The sequence below is a fragment of the Hemicordylus capensis genome, chromosome 14 (genome assembly GCF_027244095.1).
Source record: "Hemicordylus capensis ecotype Gifberg chromosome 14, rHemCap1.1.pri, whole genome shotgun sequence".
NCBI lineage: Eukaryota > Metazoa > Chordata > Lepidosauria > Squamata > Cordylidae > Hemicordylus > Hemicordylus capensis.
This window is the reverse complement of record NC_069670.1, coordinates 4,139,172-4,157,593: the sequence shown is the minus strand read 5'-3', so window position 1 is coordinate 4,157,593 and position 18,422 is coordinate 4,139,172. Positions and strand designations below refer to the sequence as shown.

The 18,422-nt window shown below is 48.1% G+C and overlaps 1 protein-coding gene across 1 annotated transcript; it reads left to right on the top strand.

The window, feature by feature from the left end:
- Nucleotides 1–9,412: 9,412 nt before the first annotated feature.
- Nucleotides 9,413–13,202, top strand: LOC128337140 (uncharacterized). The gene is made up of 2 exons (XM_053277781.1): nucleotides 9,413–9,491; nucleotides 12,365–13,202. Exon 2 carries the CDS (start codon nucleotides 12,387–12,389, stop codon nucleotides 12,876–12,878), a length of 492 nt encoding a protein of 163 aa, XP_053133756.1. The 5' UTR covers nucleotides 9,413–9,491; nucleotides 12,365–12,386; the 3' UTR covers nucleotides 12,879–13,202.
- The last annotated feature ends 5,220 nt before the right edge of the window (nucleotides 13,203–18,422 follow it).

Sequence of the window (18,422 nt, the reverse complement as noted above, 5' to 3'; positions counted from 1 at the left end):
GGGAGTAAAGAGCCCCGATTTCCAGCCACCCTGGGATGGCTGTGGGTAGGGATGCACATACCCACATTGGCTGGTGAGTTGGCAGGGCTCGGGGTTTAACAGTGGTGGCTGTTGCCGATACCAGGACTGCACTTGCCCAAGTTGGTGAGGTACTGGGCTGGCGGTTAGAGCCTACAACATGGATACCATCGTGCAAATTTTCATGTAGTGCCCAACAGATGGTTCTTCTCATGAGCTGGTAGCCCATACGACGACCGGCTCCATCACGGAGCCAGTGGGGGCTGCAGGGATCAGGGGCCACTCAGCCCTTGGAAGCCCCAGGATGCCCCATGCACTTGGGAGAACCCCCAAGGCCAGGAGGCTTATTCTTGCCTCCCAGTTGGGGGTCTACTCATGTGACACCGTGCGCTGTGGCAGCACACGATAAAAAAACCAAGTGAGTGCTCCGTTAACCTCATTTAAGGGGAGGGGGAATTAGGTGGGCTAGCCGCCGTGGAAGCCCGCGAGCCTGGTGGTTCCGATGATCACTAGAAAATGGGCTAGGCTCTCTTAGCCCACTTTCTAGTGATCATGGGAATAGGCTCTTTGTGAACAATAGACTGGTTACTAGTGTGTTTCCGAGTCCAATTCAAGGTGCTGGTTTTGACCTTTAAAGCCCTTAATGGGTTCGGCCCGGGATACCTGAGGGACCGTCTGCTCCCAAGGGATGCTGCCTGCTTGACAAGGTCATCTGAGGGGGCTCTACTCCAGGTGCCGACAATGAGGGAGGCTCGGCTGTCGTGCACTCGGGACAGGGCCTTCTTTGTTGCTGCCCCCAGACTCTGGAATGCTCTCCCGGTAACCATTCGCTCCTCGGACACCATCGCGGTTTTGAGAAAGCTTGTTAAAGCTGTTTTAAAAAAATCCAGGCCTTTACGTGATTGTTTCTATTGCCGCCTCAGTGTGTTTTACCCGCGTATCGGTTTTTTATGTTTGTATCGTAACTATTTTAAATCCGGTTTGTTTCATATTTTTAGCTTAATATTTTTAATTGTCATTGTATTGTGTGTGTGTGTGTGTTGTTTAAAAAAAAAAAAAAACTTTTGTCAGCCACCTTGGGATTGTTTTGAATGAAAGGCGGTATACAAATGTAACAATAAATAAATAAATAAATAAATAAATAAATAAATAAATAAATAAATACCTGGCTGCTCCAACTCTCCTGCTGGGGTCTGCCTTTCGGCTTCCGCCTCTTGTTCCCCTGCTTTTGCTACCACTTGGGGTCTTTGTACTTGTGGACCCCTCTGCCTGCTCACCCTGAGCGGCTGAGAGGGATGGATGGTCTGGCGTGGGGCGAATTGGCATCCCCGTTGCCTGGCAGCTCCATAGCTGTGCTGCTCACGGGAGCCGGGGGGAGGGGGGCTGGTTTTCCTAGTGGCTGCCAGCGAGAAGCGCCGGAAGCATGGAGCAGCCACGACCTCGGGCGGATCTGCGCCACCGCCTCTGTGATTGGTTTGGTAATGGGAGCTTAACTGCAGTTAGGGACGGGTCGGACTGCAGGTGTAACGCTTTGGTGGCAGAACCGTGGTTATCGGTGGAAAACCGTATCGGAGGAAACCTCACCTCCCAACTGGGGTTTGTCAGGGCAAAATAGAGTTGGTTTTTGAATCCTTGGTTTTCCTAGTTTGGGAGTGAAGGTAAAGGTGAAGTGTGCCGTTGAGTCGGTGTCGACTCGCGGCGCCCACAGAGCCCCGTGGTTGTCTTTGGTAGAATACAGGAGGGGTTGACCATTGCCTCCTCCCGTGCAAGATGAGATGGTGCCTTGCAGCATCTTCCTAGATCGCTGCTGCCCAATAGAGGCGTTTCCCATAGTCTGGGGAACATCCCAGTGGGGATTCAAACCGGCAACCTCTGGCTTGCCAGCCAAGTCATTTCCCCTCTGCGCCATTAGGTGGCTTATGAGTTTGGGTGTGCTACGGTTAAAAACTCTGTTAACTTTAACTGAATTAAATTGTACATCTGAACCGGGTCAATAAGGCTGTTCTTATGCACACCCTAATATTTATTTATTTATTTACATTTTATATCCCGCTCTTCCTCCAAGGAGCCCAGAGCGGTGTACTACATACTTAGGTTTCTCCTCACAACAACCCTGTGAAGTAGGTGAGGTTGAGAGAGAAGTGACTGGCCCAGAGTCACCCAGTTAGTCTCATGGCTGGATGGGGATTTGAACTCGGGTCTCCCCTGGTCCTAGTCCAGCACTCTAACCACTACACCATGCTGGCTCTTCGCTAATCCAGGCTAGGCAAGCCCGGCCTGGGTTAGGCTGCTTGTGAGAACCGCCAGGATCAGGGGAGAGGGAATTAGGTGGGCTAGTGATCTTTCTAGTGATCGTGGGAATAGGCTCATAGTCACCAATCCAGATGTAATCGCTGCTTAACAAAGGGGACAATTCATGCTTGCTGCTGGTAGACCAGCTCTCCTCCCCAAACAAGAAGCCAGAGCATAGTCTAAGGGCATATAATACAGCCAGGGAGCTGAAGCACCTATCATCTTTGCTCATAGGACCATAGCCCAGTAGTGGGGAAATATACAAGGTCCCAGATTCAATCCTGGGCAGCATCTCCAAGATAGGGCTGAGAGAGACTCCTGCCTGCAACCTTGGAGAAGCCGCTGCCAGTCTGTGAAGACAATGCTGAGCTAGATAGACCAATGGTCTGACTCAGTATATGGCCGCTTCCGATGTTCGAGTGTTCCTAACCCCTCCACTCGCAAGCCGCCTTTGCTGTTTCAACACCTCCTTCCTTGTCCTCTTGCTTTGTACGCCGTGTGCCTCGATCCGTGCACCTGGATCCAACAAGGATCCGTGTGCAGTGCTTTACAAACTTCCGGAGGAGAGGTCTCAGTCCCCAAGGAGCTTACAGTCCCAAATGCGGCACAGAGGAGGGAAGCCCGGTGACCTTGAACTGGTTGTTCATACACCCTCAACCTCTGCTCTGCTTCATGAGCTGTCCCAGCAGGCAGCGTCACGATGTTAGGACACAGGTGTCAGCCACCGCAAAAGTTACAGAGGAGGCAAACGAGCCTGACCCAGGCCGGTTTGCAAAATCACCAGCCCATGTGTCTCGCAAGAACCCATTCCGTCCTCCACTACTGTCGAAAGTCAGGCAGAAAACAGCCATTAAGAGGAGGCCACAAAAACCACTAGATTAGGGTGTTTACTTCGCATTGCATATTAAAGAGAAGGCTGCCAAACTCCTTAATATTTAATTTCAATCCAATCGCCTCACCTCCTCGCCTTCCGTCACAATGAATTGCACAGAGCGATGGCAAAGCTGATAGCAAATGTGTCAGCCAGACATTTCCCCCCTTCTCTTTCAAGCGTTTTATGGCCGTCATTAGTGGGGTGTAGAATCCAACAATTATTCTATTATAAGCAATCTCATTTTGCAAGTGCAAAGGAAAAACGAACCTCTCTCCACCTAATTAATGGGTTGCCTGCAAAGCCCTTTGAAATCCTTTGGGTAGACGGAAACTCCAAAATCTCAGCCTCCGCCCCCCACCTCTGGCTGTTTTCATTCCCATTTCTGTCTGGGAATCATCTGAGAATCTGCAGGATGAAGTCATAATGGGAGTTGTTGGTAGTGGTGGCAGCGGCAGCAAATTTTTTTTTTAAAGAAGACATCACATTGTGAAATGTTTGACAAAACACCCAGCTGCCTGGTCCTCCCAGGAGATGTTGTGACTTGTGACACGATGTTCAAGTTTGAAGCCACAGCTGAAACGAGGAGGTTGTTGACAATTCCAAGAATGTTCAGGAAGAAATGACATTCACGCTGATATATATATATATATTGAGATAGCATGAGGATGTCTGCACGTCGACGTGCCTTGTGTTGATGAAGGACAGCACTTTGGGAGGCAGCACCGTGTAGTGGTTAGAGGGACAGATATGGACTTGGGAGTCCAGCTCATAAGGACATAGGGCGCTGCCTGCTAACTAGGCAAAGAGGCACCTTTTTTAACATGGTGATTCTCTTGATTTAGCAGGGGGAGAGGAACTGGCCTTCTTCACCCCCAGCACAGTACCTCCAATGACTGTTGCTGGCATCTATAAGAACATAAGAACAACCCAGCTGGATGGGGCCAGCATCCTGTTTCACACAGTGGCCCACCAGATGCTGCTGGAAGCCACAGACAGGAGTTGAGGGCCTGCCCTCTCTCCTGCTGTTACTCCCTTGCAACTGGAACTCAGAGGCATCCTCCCTCTGAGACTGGAGGTGGCCTATAGCCCTCCGACTAGTAGCCGATGATAGACTTCTCCTCCATGAAGTTATCCAAGCCCCTCTTAAAGCCATCCAGGTTGTTGGCTGTCACCACATCTTGTGGCAGAGAATTCCACAATCTTATTTCCACTATCTTCTGTTTCTTTTTAGATGGTGAGCCCTTTGGGGACAAGGAGCCATCTTATTTATGTATTTATGTATTTTTTTATTTCTCTATGTAAACTGCTTTGGAAACTTTTTTTGTTGAAAGTGTATATATTTTTGTTGAAAGCACTATATAAATATTTGTGGTGCTGGTGGTGGTTGTTATACCGAGTCAGACCCTTGGCTCATCTAGCTCAGGATTGTCTACACAGACCGGCAGCGGCTTCTCCGAGGTTACAGGCAGGAGTTTCTCTGAGCCCTATCTTGGAGATGTTGCCAGGGAGGGAACTTGGAACCTTCAGCCTGTGATCTTCACTTCTGCACCACCATCAACCATCCAAAGGTCTTCATTGCTCCATTCAACATTCATTGCTCCATTCAACCACTCTGCCCTTTCCTCCCTGCTTCCCCTCATGCCTTCAACCCCTTCCCAATTTCAAACCCCTTGCAATTTATCTCTATTTGTTGCATTCGTATTTATTTATTTCTACATTTCTATCCTGCTCTTCCTCCAAGGAGCCCAGAGCTTATCGTCACAGCAACTCCTGTAGTTAGGCTGAAAGAGAAGTGACTGTCCCAGCATCACCCAGTGAGTTTCATGGCTGAACAGGGATTTGAACTCGGATCTCCTCAGTCCTAGTCCAACACTCTAACCACTACAGCATGCTGGCTCTCTTCACATTCCTTCTGAACATCCCCCTTTCCTGTAAATTTTCTGTGTCATAACCTTATTCCCCCTCTAACCCTATTCCCTCTAACCCTATTACCCCATTCGGCAGGGGTTGCGAGCAACGTCCCCTCTAACCGGCATCCCCAGATGTTGCTGACTACAACTCCCAGAATCCCCAGCTGCAATGGCCTTTGCTTGGGAATTATGGGAGTTGTACTCAACAACAGCTGGGAATCCCTGTTAAAGGGAACACTGGTTCCCAGGCTTTGGCACTCTAGCTGTTGCTGAAATATAACTCCCATCATCCCCTGTTGCCATATATTGTGACTGGGGATGGTGGGAGTTGTAGTTACATAGGAACATAGGAAGCTGCCATACACTGAGTCAGACCCTTGGTCCATCAAGCTCAAGATTGTCTCCACAGACTGGCAGCGGCTTCTCCAAGCTTGCAGGCAGGAGTTTCTCTCAGCCCTATCTTGGAGATGCTGCCAGGGAGGGAACTTGGAACCTTCTGCTCTTCCCAGAGTGGCCCCATCTCTTGAGGGGAAGATTTTGCAGTGCTCACACATGTAGTCTCCCAGACAAATGCAAGCCAGGGTGGACCCTGCTTAGCTGAGGGGACAAGTCATGCTTGCTACCACAAGACCGGCTCTCCTCTCCTTCAGCACCAACCAATCCCCGTCCTGATTGGTTGGTAGGTTGGCCAAAGAGGGAGTAAAGAATCCAGTTCAAGTAAACACACACAGGGGAGTTTCTTCACCCCTCTGCTGGAGTTCGCAACACTCCATCTCCCTCCAGTCTCTGGCCTGCAGCACACACACAAATCAAGTTGTTTATTATTATTGTTGCTATTGTTGTTGTTAAATTTATATACCTCCTTCCATTAAAACAATCCCAAGAAAAATTAACACAAGACTATAAAAAGACACAATTAAAATTTTACGCTATAATATACAAACGTGAACCTGACTAAAGATTTAAAATACAAGCATAAAATCACCGCACAAAATACAATATACAAAGAAGCTGCAGTAGAGACAATCATATAAAAGCCCGGGTAAAAAGCCAAGATTTCACACGCTTTCTGAAAACTGTGATGGGGACTGAGGAGGAAATAGCCACCACCGGGCAGTCTTCCCTCTAACAGGGATTCCCAGATGTGGTGGACTCCAACTCCCAGAATCCCCAAGCAAAAGCCATTGCAGCTGGGGATTCTGGGAATTGTAGTCCACCACATCTGGGAATCCCTGTTAGAGGGAACACTGCCACTGGGAGAAAATTCCAGAGTCTGGGGGCAGCAACAAGAGAAGGCCCTGTCCTGAGTGCATGACAGCCAAGCCTCCCTCATAGTCAGCGCCTGGAGCAGAGCCCCCTTAGATGACCTCGTCAAGCAGGCCTCAATCTTTGGGAGCAGGCGGTCCCTCTGGTATCCCAGGCCCAATCCATTAAGGGCTTTTAAAAAAGTGGAGTTACTTTTCTCCGCTGCTGGCGTTGGTAGCACTCCATGGGTCCATTCGGACATTGTTACTGTGGGTCCAGTGAACCCGTGGTTCTCTTCCCTGATGATCCGGAGCTGCACTCGCCAAGTCTGAAAGGGGTGGAAACTGGCTATGTGGGCTTTCTGAAACCCAAGAAGGAAAGTTGCACCAGACAACAGAGTTCAAGCAGTGGGAGGAGCTTCTTTGGGTGAGTTGCCCAAACCAGAAGGCCCGCTCCAGCTTCCAGACCCTCGATTTGGTAATTTGACCTGACTTACAACCAAGGGTTCATCTGGAGGCTGGGGTGTGGGGATCGGAGCCATGGTTAGGTCCCCACGGCTTTGCCTATTCGGTTGTCACAGGAGGACAACCGGAGGTACGTTTGCCTCAGGTTTACCGTGACGTCCGAATACTGTTCATCTCTCTCCAGTCTCCAGCCTGAAGCAACAAAACTCAACTTTAAAAAGCACTGGAATCCCTTCACTCCACTTCAGGAGTACACATGGTACTGTTTGGACCATGCAAAGAGGAGATCTGGTCTTGTGCTAGTAAGCATGACTTGTCCCCTTAGCTAAGCAGGGTCCACCCTGGCTGCATATGAAAGGGAGACTAGAAGTGTGAGCACTGGAAGATCTTCCCCTCAGGGAATGGAGCCGCTCTGGGAAGAGCAACTACTACTACTACTACTATGAAGAATATTTATATACCGCTATTCATCCTAAGTTCTCAAAGTGGTTAACATAGAAAAATAAATAATACATAAATAAGATAGTCCCCTGTCCCCAAAGGGTTTACAATCTAAAATGAAACATAAGGCAGACACCAGCAACAGCTACTGGAGGGATGGTGTGCTGGGGATGGATAGGGCCAGTTGCTCTCCCCTTGCTAAATACAGAGAATCACCACTTTAAAAAGATGCCTCTTTGATCAGTTAGCAGGGGTGCATCAAATTTCCCCTCCCTGACAGCATCTCTAAGAGAGGGCTGAGAGAGATTCCTGCCTGCAACATTGGAGAAGCCACTGCCAGTCTGTGTAGACAATACTGATCTAGATAGACCAAGGGTCTGACTCAGTATATGGCAGCTTCCTATGTTCCTATGACATTGTTATGAATTGTGTATACAGTAAACCAGCTATTCTCTTCCCATCCCCTGATGTGCTCTTAGACCAGCCAGAGCTGCCCTTGCTGAGCCTGGAAGAGGCGGAAACTGGCTTTGCAGGGTTTCTGGGACCCAGGAAGGAAAGTTGCACCAGTCAATGGAGTTCAATCAGTGGTTTGGTAAATTAACCTTACTTACAACCGAGGCTTCCTATGCAGGCTGGGGTGTGAGGACTGGAGCCTCCATTGGTTTCCAGCAGTTCTGATTATTTGGACATCATAGGGAGCCAACCTGAGGTAACTTTGCCTCAGGTTTCCCGTGATGTCCGAACATGGCCCATCTCTCTCTGGTTTGAAGCAGGAAAAATACTGGGGTTCCTCAGCCTTACGGAGGTTCCGTGCCACCTCTTTCAGACCTTTTTGTAAATTGCAGTGTGTATACGCAACATAATTGGAGTCTTAACCCCAATTGCAACAGAATGGGAAATGGGAATCAAGAACTACTTATATGTTTATTTTGTACGCACAAAAAACAAACCACTATAATGATGATTTATACAAAAAACCACTGTAACCAGTATAACTGTGTCATTCTTTTGCCAGATGTTTCAAAACATAAACAGATAAGAAGAGCCCTCCTGGATCCTATCTAGTGTAGCATCCTGTTTCGCACAGTGGCCCACCAGATGCCTCTCAGAAGCCTACAGGCAAGAGGTGAGGGCATGCTCTCTCTCCTGCTGTTACCCCACTTCAACTTGTATTCAGAGTCATCCTATCTCTGAGGCTGGAGGTAGCCTATAGCCACCAAACTAGTAGCCATCGATAGACCCGTCCTCCATGAATTTGTCTAAGCCTCTTTTAAAGCCATCCAAGCTGGTGGCCGTCACCACATCCTGTGGCCGAGAATTCCATACATTGGTTATGCACGGTGTGAAAAAGTATTTCTTTTTGTTGACTCCCAGTCATAAGGACCTAAAGACATGCTTGGATGGCTTTAGGAGGGGCTTAGATAAATTCCTGGAGGACAGGTCTATCAATGGCTACTAGTCTGATCGTGCCTATAGGCCACCTCCAGCCTCAGAGGCAAGATGCATCTGAATACTATTTTCAGGGGAGCGACAGCAGGAGAGAGGGCATGCCCTCACCTCTTGTCTGTGGGCTTCTCAGAGGCATCTGGTGGGCCACTTTGTGAAACATGATGGTGGACTAGATGGGCCTTGGTCCTGAACCAGCAGGGCTGTTCTTATGTTCTTATGGACTGTCACCACTCAGGAAGTAGACTCACATGGCTTTCCACAGTCCCAAGGCCTTGAGTTAAGCATGAGTTAGTAGAACTGGAGATGACCCTATTGCCCAAGCCATTAGAGCATTTCCTGCCAGTTCAAGCAGAATGAATAAGCGGAATTCGGTCGATGGTCTGACTCAACCGAAAGCACCGTCCGTGTGCAATTTTCTTGAGAAGCCAACACTGACTCTTTTAATCAAAGAAGAGGCTGAAGGAATCACTAAATGACAGGGCTCTGTTTGATCCTAGGATTAATACCCAGGATGGTTTCACAAAGGATAAAGATAAAGAATCCCAATTGGGATCTGAGGTTCTTTAATGGCTAATGAAGCCAAAGATTTTGATCACAAACAAAGCAATTTAGGGTTATGGTTCACAAGTGCATGTATCAGCCAGATGTAATTAAATCCTCAGGCAAAATGGGTGTCTCTCTTCGATCTTGCTAGCCAAAAGAAGCATATAAAAAGAGTTTGGAGGGCCTAGCATCTCCACTGCTCCTTTCGACAGAGAAACTGAACATCTCTTCTTTGCTTTCTCCTGAGAGAACCAGGTAAGATGACATTGATATTGCTATTTATCCATTTCTTTATATTTACAAGCCATTCTTCTGCTGAGAGTGGCTCCAAACACCATCTGCAGTTAAGAGGTTACACTATAATTAAGATTGCTTGGATGAGTCTGTGGCAACTTTGTTCAGCTCCGGGTGGTTGGGTGACATGGACTGAGTGTCAGGTTCTTCCTTCTAGCAGGAGGAGACAGAAGGACCAGCTGTGGGTTGGTTCAGGTGGGCTAGCAGATAGTAGAATTGCCAACTAGAAGAGGAGCCATTTGGACTGACCTTGGAAGAGACTCTTTGAGGTCATTCAAACAACCAGAAGCTGAGTTCTACCCAGGTTTGGAAGCTGTGTGTGCTCCCATTTTTTGGTTGTGTGGAAGCATGGTAGGAGGGAGAACCTGGGTTGAAGTGGTTGTGTGGAAGCAAAGGAGGAGGAAGTCCTGGGTAGACATGATTGCATGGTAGCAAGGGAGGAAGAAAAACTACCCAGTTTTTCCTCTGACCTTGCTTCCACACGATCACTTCTAACCAGGTTTTCCTCCAACCTTGGTTGGGTTTCCTCCTACAACCAAAAATTAGGAGCACTCACAGCTCCCAAACCTAGATAGAACAGTTCTGGAGGGTGACCAAGAGGACCTTTCCCTCACCTCAGCAGCCAAAGGGAAACTGGGAAGCAAAACAAAGTTCTTGCTGGCATGGAGGAGGGAAGTGGATTTGCCTAACAATACTCAAATCCCTTGCTATAACTATTTTGCCTGTCAAAACATTTCCCAGACTGGCCCTGCCTCCATTGCTGACAGTGGCAAACATTTCCCTTTGACCGGCTCCGTTCAGAAAGGTTATCTTTAATAAGGGACTTTCCAAAGGACTTTCCAGAGATTCGTGGCTTTGGACACATTTGTGAGGGAGGAAGGGACAATAATTAGCTCTTTTTGCTCTAGAGAGTATATGGGTTCTGAGCAGCATACCTCCGGATTCCAACTGCAGGAGGGGAATAGCCAAGAAGGGTTATTGGTTTCCTGCCCCACTGATGGGATTCCTGGAGGCACCTGATTAGCCCACTGAGGGAAACAGGATGCTGGACTGGATTAGCCTTTGCTCTAATCCAGCGGGACTCTTCGGTTCTGATAGATATTTGCATTGATATTTCTATTGGTAGTTCTCATTGGTTAGATTGTAAACCAACCTGAGATTTTATATAGGGCAGTATATTAAGATGACAAACCAGCCAACAAACATATTAAACACAAGCTTTTCCTCTTTGGGGGCAAAAAGCTGAACCAAGTGCAGCTTGGTGTGTGTGTAAAGTAAAGTAAAGTGTGCTGTCGAATCGGTGTCAAATTGTGGCTGTGGTTGTCTTTGGTAGAACACAGGAGGGGTTGACCATTGCCATCTCCCACAAAGTATGAGATGATGAGGCCTTTCAGCATCTTCCTATATCGTTGCGGCCCAATATAGGTGTTTCCCATAGTCTGGGGAACATCCCAGTGGGGATTTGAACCAGCAACCTCTGGCTTGCTAGTCAAGTCATTTCCCCGCTGTGCCATTGGCTTGTGGTGTGTGTGTGTGTGCGTGTGTGTACCCAAAGAACAGAAAAGTATAAATTCTCTAACGCAAAGATTCGACACAAAATAAATGAACAAGTTGGAAGGCACAAAATAAGCAAATACTACTGAAAAGAGCAGTAAACGGGAGTCTCTGCATGGTGTAGGGGTTAGAGTACTGGACTAGGACCAGGGAGACCTGAGTTCAAATCCCCATTCAGCCATGATACTAGCTGGGTGACTCTGGGCCAGTCACTTCTCTCTCAGCCTAGCCTACTTCACAGGGTTGTTGTGAGGAGAAACCTAATTATGGAGTACACCGCTCTGGGCTACTTGGAGGAAGAGCAGGGTATAAAATGTTAAAAATAAAAATAAAATAAAATAAAATAAAATAAAATAAAATAAAATAAATAATCTCCTCCTTGACCAGACTGTCAGAAGAAAATCTCATGTTTGAAGCTCTGATGGGTTCTGTTTATTTACGGCCACTGGCCAGAAAAATAGATACATACAGCCCAAACAGAAACCATAAACGAATCCAGGTATTCGTGAACCTTATAAAATCTAATGACCTCACACTCTTCCTTGGAATTCTAATGGCTACCAGACAATACTTAGCCTGACGTGCTTTTCAAGCTCTGTTAGCAGAAAATGGGGACCACGGGATGGCTAGAACTCTCCTTGCTCTAAATTGCTTCTTTTTTGAGCTGCCATGTATTTTTTTTTTTAAATGGGGAGCATTCAAAAATGGCAGGCCCCCACCTGCTCCTCCTGGTAAACAGTGAGGCTATCCTCACACTAGGGGAGCCTAGCCTGGTTTTCGGACCTCGTGTGAGGCTCCCGGCAGCAAACCTCAACTGCCCCCACCCGTAAATGAAGTTAGTGGATCGAGCGCTCCACTAACCCCGTTTCACCGATCACGAGTCGCCACGGCTCCACGCTGCGGTGACTCACGAGGAGACCCCTGACCGGGAGGCTACAACAAGCCTCCCAGCCTCGGAGGTCTCCCCAGAATGCCCTACGCCGTTGTGTAGGGCGTCCTGGGACTTCCAGGGACTGGGTGGCCCCCCCGATCCCCACTGCCCCTACTGGCTCCATCATGGAGCTGGTCATCGTGTGGGTGGTCGATCCGGCCACCCACAGGGAGCTCCCGGCTTGTCTGAGGGGAGAGCAGGCTAAGCCCTCTCTCCCTGCCGAACCCAGTTAGGCTCGGCACACGACTCATGTGTCGAGCTTCAGTTTCGGCCGAATCCAAGATGGCACTTCAGTCTTTGCTTACGTCAAGATGTCCTGTTCAACCATGCACCTTTCCTGCCATTTCAGATCCAACGTCCAGCTCACAGCCATGTCTTGTCAAGTCCCATCCTGTGTCATCCCATGTGGGATTGGTGGCGGCAGCGGCGGCAGCATTGGTGGCGGCATCTGCGGGAGCATCGGGTCGGGCACCATTGGCTATGGCGGCGGCATGGGTGGCGGCATGGGAGTGTCATCCAGCAGTCTCGGCATTGTACCCGGGGCCAGCGTCTCCTGTGTCAGCCAGGTCCCACCATCCGAATTATTCATCCAGCCATCTCCAGTCGTGATCACCATCCCAGGGCCTGTGCTCTCTGCTGCTGGTGGGGCCTCTGGTGAGGTCTCTGTGGGCAGCTACTCCCCGTGTGCTTATGGATCCTCTGGTTACGGCTACGGAATGGGTTCTTCTGGGGGTTACCTTGGTGGCGGCATAGGAACGGGTTACCGTCGGGGCAGCCTAGGGAGTTGCATTGGGGGCGGCTTTGGGGGTGGCTTTGGGGGCGGCTACCAAGGGAGTTGCCGGTCAAGCAAATGCTTTTACTAAAAGCAAGATAGATCATCCGCGGAAACCCAACAACCATCATGGCATCTGTAGACCTCAGTATGGATTCTGGAGCTGAGCATTTGGTCTAGGCTGCAGGGTCCTTAGCACCTATAGAAAACCAGACCCTTGTAATCGCTTTCTTTCCCACTGTATGCTCTCTCTGCGTGTATGTTTGCATTCCCAAATGCCTCTCCTGAGAACTCCTCCCATGTTTACATCTCAGGACCTCTCAGACAAGGAATTTCCTACCTCTCTACACTTCCAAAGGGCAGAGGTTCGGCTGGATTGCATTGCATTCTGATCATATGTAGCACTATGTTTGCATGGGTGAATATTTTCTTGCGTTTTTGTTGTATAATAAAGCTTACATTGCATCATAAATGCTTTTTGTTTTTTTCTGGTTACCTCCTCAATCCCTGGCTGACATCCTGAGTAAAATGACTCAGAGTTACACCACTGAAATTCAAACCACATAAGAACATCAAGACAGCCCTGGTGGATCAGGCCCAAGGCCCATCTAGTCCAGCATCCTGTTTCACACAGTGGCCCACCAGATGCCTCTGAGAAGCTCACAAGCAAGAGGTGAGGGCCTGCCCTCTCTCCTGCTGTTGCTCCCCTGCAACTGGTACTCAGAGGCTTTGTGCCTTTGAGGCTGGAGGTGGCTGATAGCCACCAAACTAGTAGCCATTGATAGACCTGTCTTCCTTGAATTGATCTAAGCTCCTTATAAAGCCACCCAGAGACGGCATTTGGGGTTGGCATACAAGATAGATAGATCCATCCAATCTAGTGGCCAGCATCATATGCCATGGCAGAGAATTCCATATTCCATTGAATAACTTGTCTTCCATTACCTAAATTGTTCTTTTAATACCCAGGGGAATATCCTGATGAATTGTCGTCAGTGTGTCAGCTGCTGGTTTTAAAACAGAAGCTGGAATAACTTTGCACACACTTAAAAAGAAGTCCAAACGATGAGATGATCAAGCGTATTTATGGACTACTTTTCAGCAAAAGGTTCTCAAAGGTTTACTCAGAAAAAGTGAAGGAGAGGAGAGCTGGTCTTGTGGTAGCAAGCATGACTTGTCCCCTTAGCTAAGCAGGGTCTGCCTGGGTTGCATCTGAATGGGAGACTTGATGTGTGGGCACTGCAAGATATTCCCCTCAGGGGATGGAGCCGCTCTGGGAAGAGCAGAAGGTTCCAAGTTCCCTCCCTGGCAGCATCTCCAAGATAGGGCTGAGAGAGACTCCTGCCTGCGACTTGGGAGAAGCCACTGGCAGTCTGGGTAGACAATGCTGAGCTAGATAGACCAATGGTCTGACTCAGTATACAGCAGCTTCCTAAGTTCCTATGTTCCTAGAGATGGTCTTGTAGTAACAAACGTGAATTGTCCCCTTTGCTAAGAAGGGTCCACCCTGGAACATAAGAATATAGGAAACTGGCATACTGAGTCCCTTGATCCATCTAGCTCAGTATTGTCTACAGAGACAGGCAGAAGCTTCTCTAAGGTTCCAGGCAGGAATCTCTCTCACCTCTATCTTGGAGATGCTGCCAGGGAGGGGACTTGGAACCTTCTGCATGCTGGTGGTGCTCACACATGTGGTGACCCATTCATATGCAATCAGGGTGGACCCTGCTTAGCAAAGGGGGCAAGTCATGCTTGCTTCCAGAAGACCTGCTCTCCTGGTCTTGTGACATGCATTGAATGGGACACTACATGTGTCTGTAAGCACTGCAAGATATTCCCTTAGGGGATGGGGCTGCTCTGGGAAGAGCACCTGCCTACAGAAGGTTCCAAATCCTTGGAGAAGCCGCTGCCAGTCTCTCTAAGGAGAATATCTCACAGCAGACGGTGCTCACATGTAGTCCCCATCCAAATACAAAACTGAGGCGGATCCTGCTTAGCAAATGGGACAATACATCCTCCTTCCCACAAGACCAGCTCTGCTCCCCAATGGACCAATGCTCTAAGGAGGCTTTCTAATGGAAAAGGACTCATAGCCCACTGAGAGCAGCTGCTATCATACAGAAGACCCCGGGTTCAATTCCTGGCACATCCAGGTCGGACAGGGAAAGGCCCGCCCCCCACTCCCCTTTCTGGATTCCTGAAGAGCTGCTGCCAGTCAGTGTAGGCAAGGCTGAGCCAGGAAGACCAAGGGCCTGACTCAGGCTGACAGGCTCCCTTAGTCATACATATATTTATGACTAGACTAGGAGAGCCAATGTGGTGTAGTGGTTAGAGTGCTGGACTAGGACCGGGGAGACCCGAGTTCAAATCCCCATTCAACCGTGCGAGTTGCTGGGTGACTCTGGGCCAGTCACTTCTCTCTCAGCCTAACCTACTCCACAGGGTTGTTGTGAGGAGAAACTTAAGTATGTAGTACACTGCCCTGGGCTCCTTGGAGGAAGAGTGGCATATAAAATGTAAATAAATAAATAAATAAATAAATAAATAAAATGTTTAGAGCCCACCTGCAGGGTAGCAGAGAAAGAAAAACCTGGTGGTAACTTCTTGTGATGCTTCAGAGTTAAATTTTATTGAATAAAGTGACACACAGTTACACTAAGCAATGTAGGAAGATCAAAATCCTACTTTTGGAAGTAATCCCTGTCTCCTGGAGAAGCTAGAAACGTACCAAGGTCTTGCTGAGATTACATCCAGAGCTCAGAAGGGTCAAAGAGAACATATTCAATAAAAAGATTCACTATTTCCTTCAGAAACTTCTGCTGTAGAAAATGTTAAACACAGAGTTCCACACAATTCCCTCTTTCCTGCAGATGTTAGTAAAAACGAGTGCTACTTTGGAGCAGTTGGAATGTTCGACAACATTCCGTAACACCTCAGCTCTCAGTGCCTGGAGAGGACTCATTTCCATCCCCTGAACCTGGCACTCGTACAACCAAAACAAGATATTGTCTCTGCAGTTCTGCATTGTGGCCTCAAGGTGGCAGGGCTGCCGTGGCCAGACAATGCAAAGGGCAATGGGGAAACATTAAATTGGTCCTCCAATATCTAAAAACAGCAGAAGAGTGTCAAGGAAATTTGCTCCATATTAAACAGATCCCCTACACAGCATGGGGGGAGGGAGCATAAAAGAAAACCCTTATCCCAAAGGAGAGTGAAACAGAAACAGAAATGAAGTTTACGATAAATTAAGGTGCCACAATTTGCGACGATTTCTTCATTGCCCAGATTTCTGTCTTCTCTGCTTAATTACAGCACCTAGAGCCGTAACGGGAGTAGGGGTAGGCGCACGCGGCACTGGATCTCCACCTTGAGCCGTATCCATAGCCGCACGATCCGCCATAACCGTAGCCACATGGTTCGTAACAGCTGGTGGTGGCACAGGGGGTGTTTCCGGCCACAGCCACCGGCTCAGGGCTAGCAGACATGACCGGCCCTGGGATTGTAATACAGAAAGGTGGAGGCTGGATAACCACTTCCGAGGGTGGGATTTGGGAGATGCAGGCGGTGTTGATCCCGCACAAGGAGTTGCAGCTGTAGTTACAGAGGGCCATTTTCATGCAAGGTGAAGCTGAAAATACAGAGGGAGTCAATCATAATCAGGAACAATGCAACATAGGGACATAGGAAGCTGCCATATGCTGAGTCAGACCCTTGGTCCAGCTAGCTCAGTGTTGTCTACCCAGACTGGCAGCGGCTTCTCCAAAGTTGCAGGCAGGAGTCTCTCTCAGCCCTATCTTGGAGATGCTGCCAGGGAGGGAGCTGGGAATCTTCTGCATGCAAGTATGTAGGTGCTCTTCCCATGAATTGCCCCCTTTGCTAAGCAGGGTCCACCCTGGTTTGCATATGAATGGGAGACCACATGTGTGAGCACTGTAAGAGATTCCCCTTAGGGGATGGGCCCACTCTGGGAAGAGAACCTGCATGCTTGTAGGCAGAAGGTTGCAAGTTCCCTCCCTGGCTTCTCCAAGATAGGGTTGAGGAAGACTCAACCTATAACCTATAACCTTGGAGAAGTGGCTGCCTGTCTGTGTAGACAATACTGAGCTAGATGGACCAAGGGTCTGACTCAGCATAAGGCAGCTTCCTATGTTAGTCTTTTCAAAGGGTCATAGGAACAGAGGCACATCTAGGGAAAATAGTGCCTAGGACAAGCACTGAAATTGCACCCCCTGTCCAAACATCTGACACCTATCTTTCAGGTAACTTTACCATAATATCAGCTGAAAAATACAAGTCAAGCTAGTTAATCTTTTAATATTTCAAAAACTATTTAGCAGTGGATGTAGCCAGAACAAAAAATGCTGGAGAACTACAAATTTCAGTACGCTGGGGCTCATGAAATACCCAAATACTATGTGGAGGTGTACTTGGAAAACTAAACAGAAGTCCCTGTCTAGTTCTCTACTCCGCATTGTAGCATCACTATTACATAAGTTTTAAAAATAAATGGAGAATTTGACCTTTCCCAGATACTCTGAAAATCACTGAAGGATATGCAGAGTAAACTGTGTCACTGCTTGGAATATATTCTAGTATTTCAGAAAGACAGTTAAAATGAGAGAAAGAGAGCAAGAAACTCCCAGTGGGCCTTAATACTAAGGATTTCACACTGATCCAAAGACAAACCCAACATTAATAGCCATATTATTAAGACATCACATTTAACTCACTTATCACAAGAAGCAAAGTAAGAGCAAATGAATACAATCCTAGCTCATAAGCTTCAGCTCAGTATTCACAAGCCCTGATTCTCTGTACATAGTGCCAAACTGAATATGTGTACAGTGACTTATATTATATTAATTTTTTTTTAAAGGCTGTCAAAAACAAAATGGCCACCGTGCAGGCTCAAATGGCCTCTGAGAGGCCTGGCATGGCCTAGGGCCTCACAGAGGCCATTTGAGCATGTGCAGTGGCCATTTTGTTTTTGGCTGCCATTTAAAAAATTTTTAATTTTTAAAAATGGCGCTCCCCTTCAAGTGGCACCTGGGGCACGTGCCCTGCCTGCCCCACCCTAGATACGCCCCTGAATAGGAATGCACAGAATTTCAGAATGGCCTATGGCCTTTTGGAAATTCAGTGCATTCAGTGGCCCTTTGGAAGGAACCAGGGCTTTTCAGCAGGCATTCCCTATCATTGATTTTAGTACATTCCCTAGAGGATCTGCTTTTGCATGCAGAAGGTCTCACATTCCCTCCCTGGCAGCATCTCCATGATAGGGCTGAGAGAGACTCCGGCCTGCAGCCTTGGAGAAGCTGCTGCCAGTCTGTGAAGACAATCCTGAGCTAGATGGGCCAAGGATCTGACTCAGTATGTGGCAGCTTCCTATGTTGCTAAGAACAGGAGGTAAACATTCCTGCATTATCTGATGCAGGAGAAAGACAAAGGCAGACAGACCCTGAAATCCTCTCGATGTGGCTGAGACATCTTCCGTTCTCTGATCTATAAGCTTATGCCTCTACCAAAATCGATATGCACAATAAATACATTGGTTTTTAAATGGGAGGAACACAAACCCCTTGAAGATGGCACCGCAGCTCAGTGGTGGAGAATCTGCTTTGCCTGCAGAAGGTTC

Excerpts from the sequence above, each read along its gene's own strand:
- LOC128337140 (XM_053277781.1), top strand. The coding sequence starts at position 12,387 with ATGTCTTGTCAAGTCCCATCCTGTGTCATCCCATGTGGGATTGGTGGC.